This window comes from Carassius carassius, chromosome 21 (genome assembly GCF_963082965.1).
Source record: "Carassius carassius chromosome 21, fCarCar2.1, whole genome shotgun sequence".
NCBI classification, from domain to species: Eukaryota; Metazoa; Chordata; class Actinopteri; order Cypriniformes; family Cyprinidae; genus Carassius; species Carassius carassius.
In genome coordinates this window covers 18,889,367-18,901,802 of record NC_081775.1, presented here as the reverse complement: position 1 = coordinate 18,901,802, position 12,436 = coordinate 18,889,367, and the positions used below count along the sequence as shown (strand labels likewise).

At 38.2% G+C, this 12,436-nt stretch overlaps 2 protein-coding genes across 2 annotated transcripts; one reads left to right on the top strand and one right to left on the bottom strand.

Annotated features, from left to right (window-relative positions):
- The first annotated feature begins 975 nt into the window (after positions 1–975).
- Positions 976–6,810, top strand: borcs6 (BLOC-1 related complex subunit 6). The gene is made up of 6 exons (XM_059503602.1): positions 976–1,064; positions 2,184–2,668; positions 3,670–4,150; positions 4,232–4,395; positions 5,173–5,256; positions 5,335–6,810. Exons 2-6 carry the CDS (start codon positions 2,195–2,197, stop codon positions 5,458–5,460), a joined length of 1,329 nt encoding a protein of 442 aa, XP_059359585.1. The 5' UTR covers positions 976–1,064; positions 2,184–2,194; the 3' UTR covers positions 5,461–6,810.
- Positions 6,811–8,434: 1,624 nt separating this feature from the next.
- Positions 8,435–12,184, bottom strand: si:dkey-72l14.3 (Glyco_hydro_56 domain-containing protein). Its single transcript, XM_059502792.1, has 5 exons — positions 11,910–12,184; positions 10,155–10,737; positions 9,667–10,062; positions 9,442–9,531; positions 8,435–9,138 (listed from the first exon to the last, which is right to left on the bottom strand). Exons 2-5 carry the CDS (start codon positions 10,662–10,664, stop codon positions 8,635–8,637), a joined length of 1,500 nt encoding a protein of 499 aa, XP_059358775.1. The 5' UTR covers positions 10,665–10,737; positions 11,910–12,184; the 3' UTR covers positions 8,435–8,634.
- Positions 12,185–12,436: the final 252 nt, after the last annotated feature.

The window sequence follows — 12,436 nt, the reverse complement described above, 5'->3', positions numbered from 1 at the left end:
AAACTAATTTCCTTTTCAGCTGATGTCACCTCAAATTGTCATTTAGGTATGTTTTAGTCTGCTGTCGTTCTAATCACCAATAGTTAATGCTGTAAATTAATGTAAACGTCAAGGTCTTTGCAAATAACAAGATATTTAAAGTGGATATGCTACATCAAGATAACAGTAAGGTGAACTTGACCTTCAGACTTCACAACCTGGTAAAAAAAAAAAAAGCCTCCTCAAACGCAAATTCTGAAATCTGCTAGGAAGTAGTTCTTCAAAACTACTTTATTCCAGTATGGAACAAACACTTCTTACAGTCCAATTAATTCCTGATGAATAATAATCAAGTCCTGTCCTACAGTTTTCACGTTGACTACATTTTTTTCACTTAGAAATATATCAAATTACCAATTTAAACCAACTTGTGAATGTTGTTTCATGTTGACTACAGTCCCCTAAAGAGGTCGAGAGAGAGAGTAAGTAAGGGTCAAGACTGACTCACAGCATTACTCTGGCTTTACTTCAGAGGGCTTTATTACAGGAGGAGTTTTTTTGGATAATGACAGGATCTTAGAGGTTTTGGTCTTGGGCAGGGTTTTGTGACAGGGTCAAAGCTGACCTAAGTTTTGCTGATGTGGTTGACAATTCCTTTAATTCCAGCCTATAAAATGAGATCAGGGTAAAAATACACGCAGCCCGCTGCACAGGACGTGGGAGAGAGCCTCACCAGCAGCTATTGAATCAATCCGCGGCGTCTACCGCCCCTTGTGGTGAAATCTGTGTACTGTGTCTGTCTGGACAGGCTGTCTAGACATCTCTCTTTGGGCATATAAATAAATAATTAACCCTAGGTTTATTATTGATTAATTCTATAACTCAAGCCTTTGATAAACTACATTAAGGTATAAATATATAAAAACACACAATTACGTTTACATGCAATTTTACGAACGTCTTTTATGTCATGATATTTAGCTCCGAATGTTATGCGGAACTATAAACTCAACGTTTTGTTTCAGTACGACAAATATTTAGTGCGGACTCAGTTGGCAACCTTCATCCTGGGCGAAGAGCTGCAGGTAAATATTTAACTTCACAAACCCTCCACTGCATTACATACATCTGAAACATGACAAAACAACCCAAACTCAAGAGTAATAGTTATAAGGCTGCAGGTTTTCGCTGAAATTCAGAGGCTTGCATTACAGCTAAAGCTTATCTTAAAGCTAACGTCAGGAGATCACTGATCCGTTTATTATATTAATTATTTGGTTGATCTGCGTCTGTTTGTCAGGTTGTGATGCTGAATTTTTGTGAGATTAACGATGTTTGTGCGTCATGATTTTTAATTAAGACTCGCAAATCATTGTTGCAAGTGATTTCAGCGTCATATGATTTCAGTTTCTCTGTCATTAGTGAGACACTTCATCACTAGATAAAATATATTTAGGTCTCATAGCTTGTCAGTAAGTAAATGTCCTAATAAATTGATGAGTAAACTGACAGCTGTCAAAACAGACTCATGAAACTGATCGAGGTATTACATATGATAAGGGAAACTCAAGATCGTTCGTGAAAAATAAGGTTTTGTGTTTAATTGCACAACCATAATAAATAAAGAATAAACGAATAACTTATGTAAAACATTTTTGATGCTTTAATTGTTAACTGAAATTAAATATTATATTGAAAAAAAGACAAAGAACGAAATTATTAAAACTTTAAAATTTATGAAAAACATAAAATTTAATAATAAAACAAATTTCAAATATTATAACGAACTATAATATTATCTTAATGATACTAACACAATGCTGTCTTAAATGAATTGGATATGCAATGTTGCCTAATATTATTTTCCCCATTGTGTAGTTTTACAAGAAAGATTTCATGATGCTGTTATAGATCATAAGCAGTGCCATATTTTATTTTTTCATCCTTTTATTGGAATAAATAGATTTATTATAATAATAAGATTTGTATTATATGCCATTTTTCCTAAATAATTAAAATTGTACACTCTTTGTTCGTATGGTGAATTTACCATATATGAGCATGCTAACTCAGGCATTAAATATAAATTTAGAATGATCTGGTATACATTATCATTCTTTGTGCTAATTTGAATAAGAATTTATGTCTTGCATCACATTTAACTTTAGCTTTACATCACTAATGATGATGATGATTCGTTGCAGCGGCTTGAGGGATGAGCCATTCTTCTGTGACCAGTCAGGATTCGCAAGAAGCAAGCAATGGTGTGGACACCTCTGACTCTCCCAAGGCCTCAAGTTTGTCAGGACCTCATGGATTCGCCACCCAGGGGTTAATGTTCAGGGATGGGGCTGATTTTGAGCCTCATGAGGGGTCGCTTGCCCTGTCAGAGACTCTCAAACACACACTTCACCACATGGACTCATGTAGAGACAAACACACACTCCAGCCACACACAGATCACTCAGGGTCACTGGTTCAACAAATCCAGTGTGCACATATTCCAACGGAAGACAGCTCACACGAGGGCACGCACTCTACTGAGACTGAGCTAATACACGGCCGCTCTAAAAAAGAACTGGAAGAATGGAGGGGTGAGGAGGATGAGAGAAAGACAAGTGATGGAGAGGTGAACAGTGTCAACAAGGGAGAGATCAAGCAAAAAAAGGAGACTCTTATTTCTGTACAGGTAAGGGGTTAGATCAGAGGTGTAGACTGTTACTCATTCAACGTAATACTAGAGTATAATGTAATAAAAACTTAATATTATTAATAGGGTTGCAAAGGGGTGGAACATTTCTGGAAACTTTCCAGAACTTTTGAAAACTTTCCATGATTTATTTGGAAAGTTTCCAGATAATTAGCAGAAATGTTCCACCCCTTTGCAACCCTAATTCATTTTTTTTAACTAACTAACATAAGAAGCATAATACAATAAATTACTAACAACAAAATAATGAATAATAATTAAATAAGTCCTATAAATTATTACATTTAAAAAGCTAAATCTCATCTATGTTTTGGTACTCCTTTTAATTAAATTATAATAATTACATATATACAACAATTAATAAAATTATTACATATAATATTATAAATATTTAGAGGGAAGTCGTGGCCTAATGGTTAGAGAGTCGGACTCCCAATCGAAAGGTTGTGAGTTCGAGTCCCGGGCCGGCAGGAATTGTGGGTGGGGGGAGTGCATGTACAGTTCTCTCTCCACCTTCAATACCATGACTTAGGTGCCCTTGAGCAAGGCATCGAACCCCCAACTGCTCCCCGGGCGCCGCAGCATAAATGGCTGCCCACTGCTCCGGGTGTATGCTCACAGTGTTTGTGTGTGTGTTCACTGCTCTGTGTGTGTGCATTTCGGATGGGTTAAATGCAGAGCACAAATTCTGAGTATGGGTCACCATACTTGGCTGAATGTCACGTCACTTTCACTTTTTCACTTTCACTAAATGCTAACATAATAATTAAAAATAATTTCCACAAATTACATAATAATAGTAGTAACAATAATTTCCATAAATTACATTTAAGGACTTTCGTAACTATTTCCAATAAATTAATACTTTGAGTTCAGTTCATTTATTAATTAATAGTGAAATAATTGAACTTTATGTCCAACTTGTGTAACTCAAATATCTGGTGCTTTTTAATAAATATACTGATCTGCACAAATTACAGCCAGTTGGTATGCTCTCAACCGAACACCCTCCCACTTGCTCAGAACATGATGAATGGGCCAATCCTGATTCTTCGAATGAAGTCCAGCCAGATGCTTCCATTTCTCTTGATGAGGCCCCTCCCCTTGTTCCGGCCCCTCCTCCTGGCCAGGCCACGCCCCCTCTGCTGCCAGACCTGGACGATTCTCCGTGCCCGGCTCACGTAATGGCAGAGGTGCGAGTGCGGTCAGTGCCAGAGCGAGATCGAGTCGTGCGTGGCATGCAGGACAGTAAGAGCCTTGATGAGATCAGTGGGGGGTGTGGGGGCGGAGCACGAGGAGGCGGGGCTAGAGGCGGACAGATGGAAGGACGCAGAGCTACCATATCCAGCGCCCTTGAATTGGAGGGAACCGTCAGCCATGATGGAGATCTCACGCACTTCATCACCAAAAATCTTGAACAGAAGATAAAACTGTGCTCTCGGCTGAGCCTGGACACAGATTGTGAGTATCTAAGGGTGTCAAATTTTTTTTATAATTTATGTTATGTAGCAGTAATATTTGATCTGTGTGTGGCTACTTCAGCGGACTGTTCTGGGCCTGTGGTATGTGGTCGTGGCGCTTTGCGTCGCCCTGCTGATATTCCGCCCATTGACCCGTCAGTGTTGGTAGACCTGCACAAACACACACAGGATGTGGCTCAGAGTGTAGAACTGATGCTGCGAAGCCTCAATGGAACAATACAGAATGTGAGTATTACCCTGGATCAGATACAGCCAACCAAAAAATATTTGGACACTTAATCCTCATTTAAAAATACCAAAACCAGTGCAGCCTGCAAAAAAATTGTGCTGTTCCTTAATATATATATATATTTTTTAAGAACTAATTCTTAGCTATTTTTGAACTACTTTTTAGACACATGGTCTCAAGGTCATTTTTATTGACTATATAAAGTAAATCCCCCTCAACTTCACACTTCACCTTATTCCACTGATGTTGTTCTGGTGCTCCTTCCTGGCCAATTTGCATACTGTTTTACAGACTTTTACTACACAATAGCCAGTTCTGAAGCATTTATTGTTCCTGTGATTGCAAAGCTGTATTTTCAGCAGTCAATACTCCAGTCTTCAGTGTCACATGATCCTTCAGAAATTATTCTAATTATAATTCTAATTCTAATAATTCTAATCATTATGCTAATATGAAACATTTAGTATGAAATATTTTTTTAGTATCCATGTTGAAAACAGTCATGCTACTTAATATATCTGTCTGACCCCAATCCTTTGAACAGTAGTATATATAATTTAATTTAAAATAAATTGTTATCTTTATTTTGTTCTAGGAAGATCAAATCACATTGTAGGTTAAATGTGTGCAAAAATACAAAACATTTTTAAGAGTTTTAAAACTTGATAGCTTTTTTGGCTTCACTTTTTATGAATGCAACTCTCATTTTAACTCACTTATGTATTTATGTGCATATTGCTTTGAATTTGAATTTAAATCTTGTGTCTCTCCAGATGACTGCTTTAAGTGTGGGCTATATCCAGACCTACAGAGATTCTGTGGACAGTTTGGGAGAGTCAGTGGACATGAGTATAAAGGTGAGAGTGACTTTTATATATCAGTTCGGGTGAGTTTAAATGTTCTTTTGTGTTTTGATTGTGTGTATGTGTTTCCAGGGAATGTATACGCTCATGGCACGCTGTGAGGAGCTAGATCGGTCCATGCAACCTATACATGCTCTAGCTGCTCAGATCAGAGACATCAAACGAACCCTTGATGCCCTAGAAACCGTCTGCAAGTAACTATGGCAGCAAACCACACCCCCTGTCTGAATGGGGACTCCACCCCTTGGGAAAAGCAGTGGCTCCGCCTTCTGCAGTCAGTCTGCTACACACCGTGCAATGGAACCATTTTGCTGATTATAATGTTTACTAGCAATGCTCTGCAAGTGCTCGTCCCCTATAGACAGCTTGTTTCTCACCCTTCCCCTTTGGAGCACACATCTTTAACCACCTCCTTTTAACGTGGCTCCTCCCCTTTAGAATGTTCGCACAGCAAAATAGACTCCTCCCTCTGATTCATGCCGTCCAACATCCACAGGAAGCACTCTTTGTTAGTGCCTTTTGGTCAACTGATTGGTGTTACCATTTCCCCTGTTTATGAAGTCAGTGTGTGTGTGTGTATGGAACTATCAGTGGGTATATTGACAGATTGCCTGTTAAATGCACATATGTAATGGCCTCAAATTTAAGACACAGAGTAGAAGTTTAACACCAATATTTGTCAGTATGGAAGCCATGCTCTGTGTATACTTGTTCCTCCCGAACGTCTGTGTTTCTGCAGGATGGATGCTATGCATCCCAGATCAGTTAGTTCACCTGAAACTAAATTCCGATATCATTTACCCACCTACATGATATTTGAAACCTGTATGACTTTTTCTTACATGGAGTGCCGAAGGAGTATTTTTGAAGACTGTGCTCACCATATATCATGAGTAACAACTTACTTTTGAAACTGTTTCTCACACAAAGATATCATATGACTTCGGAAGAGTTGTGCACACATCACATGAACTACTGTTATGATGCACCTACATGTTTTTGAAGCTTGAAAGCTTCAGTCTACATTAAGAGTCTTCTTTCATTAATTGCATGGAAAAGATTGGCCAGTACATAATATAGAAATATCTTCTTTTGTGTTCTTCAGAGGAAAGAAAGTCATACAGGTTTGGAACGACATGATGGTGAGTAAATAATGGCAGAAGTGTAATTTTTTGGATGAACGATTCTTAACACAAGCACTGGAAATAACCACCCACAAGTATTGGACTCTTGATTACCGTATTGAGAGTAATGACAAATGTCCTGTCCTTTGTTTAACTGTTTTGTTGTCTGCAAGTGATCATCAGAGGGAAAACCCCACAAATCAGAGAAAGGTGAGGAGAGATTGGAGGTGGGTGTAAAAAAATTAAATAAAATAAATACAGGATGGATGAAAGTTTCTTTTTGCAAATGATTGTCTGTTCCTTTTTGAACCGTCTTTCTCTTTATCACTGTCTTGCTAACTATAACCCTGATTTGTCCAACAATCTGTCATCAGTGTATATTTTACATTATTATATAAACCAAAATAAATTTGCTAGAATGAGACTTGATTTTTGTGAGTCTTCTCACTAATGTGAAAAATGTTCATTGCTTATTGACATCCAGTTGTTTTCTTTTGAGAGTCTTCTGTCTGCTTCTTTTGCTGAGCTCAGTAATAGCTGCACCCTGATCTGCACTATTAATCAGGGTGAAATTATCAGGGATAGAGCATCTTGTTTGTGTGTATGTGTGAGTGAGAGAGAGAGAGTTTGTGTCCTCATATGGCCCTGGATTAATTTACACTGGCGGATAAAAGGTTTTGCTCTGTCACCCCTTATAATCTCTGATGAATTCACAGATACGTAAACTCATGCATACATTTATTTTTTCAATTTGGACATTGTAGTTGTTATCCTCCTTAAATTAACAAATCAGCAGATTTGCCTAGTCATATCTGTCACTGAATGTTTGGAAAGGCTTTACATTTACACTATGGCGGATGGCTTTGTTTGGGACAGGCAGGTCAGATAAAGTGCGCATTTGACTGACTTATTTTTCTTTTTTCATCTTAAATGTAAAAGATAAATTGGAGACTAAACATTTGATTATATTTTAGTTTAGACAGATAGAGGCCTGTTACACCCTGGCCCAGCAGCTTTCAGGACATTTTATGATTGTGCTATCGCTGTCCTGTCACGCGTCTTACGTAGGTTTGACGTTGTATATATATATATATATATATATATATATATATATATATATATATATATATATATATATATATATACACACAAGGTCATATACGTTTATTTTCAATGTTTTTGAAAGATGACTCTTATGATCACCAAGGCTGCATTTATAATATTTTAAAATATTAATACACATTAAAATAGTTTTCTATTTTAATCTATTTTAAAATGTAATTTATTCCTGTGATTTTAAAGCTAAATTTTTACCAGTCATTACTCTAGTTTTTATGATTAGAAATCATTCTAATAAGCTGATTTGATGCTCAAGAAACGTTTCCTTTTTTTGCATTTTGAATGCTATATATATATATATATATATATATATATATATATATAGCATAAAGATGCTAAATTTTGATTATCTTTGCTGAATATAAGTATCAATTTCTTTAAAAAAGATCTTACTCAAGAATATTTGACATTTAGGGTATGATATGAAGGGTTAATGCAGACATATATGTTAAATAATCTGTTTTCATGATGGAAAAAGAAAGGGATGATATCTCCAATCACAATTATTTTTGCAGAAACAAAATAATCTTAATTTATTTGTCTAAAAAAATGATTCAGCTCATAGCTAGTCTGTTTGAACTCTGTATATTATTATAATATAGTACATTAAGGTAGCTAATTTTGTTTAAAAAACCATTCATGTTCATTTTGTATGTAGATTAAATTGATACCCCCCCCCAAAAAAAATAAAATAAATAAATAAAAATCATTTGCTCACCCTACACTTGTTCCGAACATTTATCTTGATGGTATAGATTCCAGTGTTTTCTTTTTCATTCTTCTGAAGTCAGTGGCTAACATTGTTCAAAATATCTTCTTTTGTGTTCAACAGAACAAACTCATAGAGGTTTGGAACAAGTGGGAGTCAAAGATGGCACTACCCCTTTAAAATGTTTTATCTAAAATAAGTTTTGTAGTTCATATTCAAGTGTGATTCAGAACAGATCTGTTTATTCAGTCATCTTCAGATTGTGAATCTAAATCTGTCTTTGAGATTGTCTTTCACAAAAGCCTCTTAACAGAGTTATTCTTTTGGGTATTTATATTAAAAATATTTTTGCAATTAGCAATCAAAGTCAAGGCCAACAGAGGTTCACAAAAGTTCCTAGAGACTCCAGCTTTCTTCTCGTCAAACAAAATGAAGAACCAGTGAGGAGAGAAGGATGATGTGATTATTAAATGCAGAATTGCCGCTGTCCACTGTCTGCTTGGTAGCCACTACTGTGACTGGAATCACTGGAACTGCTGTACTATGACTCTGGCTCATCCCAGCCACTGTTTTCACTGTTGGTGATGTTATTTTCCCTCGGTTTTCCAGCACCACACCTGATTCTTGATCTGCTGCTGCACCCTCCAAGGCTTCGAACCACTGGCAGCGGAAGTCCTTCTTCCAGAGGTCTACATACGCAGTGGGAAGCTCTCCCGTGGCCCGGACACCTTCTGCCCCATGTGGGAGAAGCATAAAGTGGGCTGAAGGAAGATGCAGGTATGTGGGGTCCTCAGGTTTCTTACGCACACAGCGTCCACGGCCCTGACACAATGAGACTCCACAGAGACGTGCTGCAGTCGTCACATTGACAGCATATGGGCCAAGAACCTGACGAACATACGAGCCAAACTCTGAACAGGATTTCTGTAGGAGACACACATGCAGGTGTAAATAATGTCAGTCTAACAGAAATCTGTAATGACTAATGTAAAGTATTATAATGAATAAACTAAAAGGTGGAGGGGTATGCATGTATAATACACACAAGTTGTGAATTATTTTTTGATGAACTTTTTGAAAGTTCAAATGGAAATCTTTTCTAAAGTTATAAAATATCTTTATTATCAACTTTAACCAATTTAATGCACCCATGCTGAATAAATAATTATCAATGACATCAAACTTTTGAACATTGCTGGAAAAATTGACAAATGATTAAATGGTTACCTGTGTTTTAACTTCTAAGGATTTTTCCCATATTATGACTCCAGATGCTCCCATAGCAGCACTCTCTCCAATTGTGTTCACCAGATCAATCTGATACATATTCAATACAGACATATGAGTTTGTACTGAGTAAGCCCTTATAGGGTACACAGATATTATTAAATTATATTATATTTGTTATATTATATTGGCTTATTTAGTAGATTACAGCTTACTATTTATTACCTCTGAGAAAAAGGAGTTAGAAGAGATGTACACAATCTTTATCAGTGGAAACACAGGAAGATCAAAGGTAGTCCCAGAAAGAGCCGCCACTCTTAATGCCTCTCTGATCTGATTGGTTGCATAAAGCCACGTCCCTTTAGTGCCCTCTGGCAGCTTCTGCAGTGAGAGGGCTGGATAGAGGGCACCGCTTCGCTTCCACAGCCACATCAGCTCATCATTAAGGGCCATCTCTGCCGCAGGGCACCGCCCTGTGTAATTGGTTAATGCTATCTGGGTGGAGTCAAAGTTATAGCAGTTAGGAAATGGGGCCATGCCCCATAATCTTTGTGGGCGGAGTCTCTTCACCTCCCACAGGGTTTCCATCATAATGGACTGTGCTGCTGCTTCAAAGTCAACCTGACAGGAAATTAAATCATATGATTAATTTCTTCAACATAATGCAGAATGATAGTTTCTGAAATATCATAATATGTTGTGATTGTCATCACCTGTGACCATTTCTCCACTTCCTCTGTGCTCCAGTCTGGAAAAAATTGCCGGAGAAGTTCCCTCGACTCCACAAGATACTTTGTTTTAATTCCCTTGTTCCTGTTCCATTGAGGCGTCCACTCCTGCCAGCGCAGCACCCCTAAACCAGGTGCTCCTGCTTGGGGTAACGAGGCCGTCAGGTCGCCCTCCACCCTCTGGAGGTGAAGGTCAAGGCTGGTGTGTTGTGGTAGGCCACCGTTGACAGCACGATCCTGTGCAGTGAAATATGGGTAAAGTCCTAGTTTGTCCTCATAAAATATTGCCACACGGCCTTCCCACTCCATCCCAAATGCAGCTGGGTCAGGCCGACCCAAACAGTCTTTATCTGGAACCCCCCATAACACCAAGAAAGGCTGGCCGGCGAGAAGAGGGGCCCGGGCAGGACCGCAGACACAAGGACGAGTGAAGAGACAGAGGAGGAATAGAAGAGACAGGGAGAGGAGGACGAACATGTGTTTTCTTCCAGCCATAGAGCTGAGCAAGAGGTTTCAGGGCCCCTCACCCCAAAACTCGCACAAAAGCCTCCTTGGAGAGGGATAATGTCTGGGGATAAAGACATAGAGACATCTATTTCTTTGTTTTTTTCCTGGCGCAATTTTCAACAGCTTTTTGTGTCAGACATTGTCAGTAATAATAGGCTTATAATAGCTACCACCATCAACAACAACAACCGCAAAAAGTGTGAAGTCTGAAAGAAAAGTGTGATCACAAGTCCCTGTTTACCAATCGAAAAGATAGAGCTGCACGCTACGTCACAGGAAACAAAGGGAGACACTTTAGGATAATTAACTGCTAACAGGATTAATTAGTGCTGCCCAAATTCAGCGATAAACACTCTTTAAATTGTACTAATACGAGTCTGCAATTCACAAGCAATTCAACAGAGGTCGCCAGAGAGCCAAGCAACACCTGCGTCTCATGAATCTGACGCAACGCAACATGTTTATCGATCTCTTCACAGATGTACTTTGAAAAAATACTGCAGCAACATAGTAATTTCCACTTCGTTATTTGGCAGTTACTTTTTTTTCTTTTTTTTTGATGGTTAAAGAAGTTTAGCAGCTGTTCTGTTGTGTATTCCTTGAAAACACATTCCACTGCTGCAACCACCCTAAAATAGTCAACAAAAAAAAGGACACCATGTACATTCAAACTATGCAAACCATATTTTATACCACAATTTATGGTTTAACAATAACTGTTCTAGGCTTATGTGTTTTGGGGTGGAAAAATGTGTGGCACTTAATTGCATTGCTAAATGTAACATGAACCATTTTACGCTGGAGGGCTAACTCTGAAGTGATTTCGGCCACTCAAACCATGCCAGATAATAGCCATGACACATGCAGCTATATATGTGTAATGAACTGAATGCAAAGTCAAATGACTGCCTTTCTCTGAATAGACTCTCTGAAATTGAAAATTAAGGACCTGAAAGCTATGTTATCATTCTCACACATTTAGAAGTTCTGTTGTTTTTCATCTTGTTAAACTTTACTATGTCAAAGTAAGCTTTTGTTGATGGGTGTGATAGTTTTAGGCCAGTTCCTGCTCTCAAGGAAGCGGCTGGGAATCGACTTAGCTTTTATAATGCTAATTTCCATCTCATTTATCTAACATTTTTGATGCAAAACACAATTGTTTAACTGATAGTTTGGCTTCCATCCACAGGTACTTGAGGAGATGGGATCTGAGTGCCGGATTGTGTTACTCACCTCTGCATTGGTAGATCAGGTGTGTGTGCCTGGATCTCCAGGTCAAAGAATCCAGAAGGAAAGGTCAAGATGATGAGGACTCCTCTGAAAGGGGAATAATAAGAAATGAGCGTTTCTGTGCAGGTTTGTGTGTTCGGGTCTCCTGTCTCAGTACAGGATGGCACAGAAGGTAGAGACTTCAGCCCAACCATGAGGGATGAGATGACAGGCTGTCCTGACAAAAGGATGGATGAAGTGACAGAAGGAGGAAATATAAAGCAAAGGAAGCTACCTCACCTTCACCAGGGTAATCTGTTAGTAAGTAGGGTCATCACAGACCATGACAATCACATGATCAGACTCACCATAATCCCTTAATCCACCACTTCTTCCTAACAAACACACCTAATTCAAACATGCATCCATCCATCCATCCAAAAATTCTTGCTATAAAATGAATCCTGTTTTCTTTTTATTCAGCATCATACCTGTCATGAAACAGAATATTTAGCTTTTATGGATGACCCTCATATTAAACTATACATTTC

Excerpts from the sequence above, each read along its gene's own strand:
- si:dkey-72l14.3 (XM_059502792.1), bottom strand. The coding sequence starts at position 10,664 with ATGGCTGGAAGAAAACACATGTTCGTCCTCCTCTCCCTGTCTCTTCTA. Across the intron at positions 10,063-10,154 it reads AAGTGGAGAAATGGTCACAG|GTTGACTTTGAAGCAGCAGC; the intron begins GTGATGACAATC and ends ATTTCCTGTCAG. Across the intron at positions 9,139-9,441 it reads CCTTAGAAGTTAAAACACAG|AAATCCTGTTCAGAGTTTGG; the intron begins GTAACCATTTAA and ends TGTCTCCTACAG.
- borcs6 (XM_059503602.1), top strand. The coding sequence starts at position 2,195 with ATGAGCCATTCTTCTGTGACCAGTCAGGATTCGCAAGAAGCAAGCAAT. Across the intron at positions 2,669-3,669 it reads AGACTCTTATTTCTGTACAG|CCAGTTGGTATGCTCTCAAC; the intron begins GTAAGGGGTTAG and ends CACAAATTACAG. Across the intron at positions 4,151-4,231 it reads GCTGAGCCTGGACACAGATT|CGGACTGTTCTGGGCCTGTG; the intron begins GTGAGTATCTAA and ends TGGCTACTTCAG.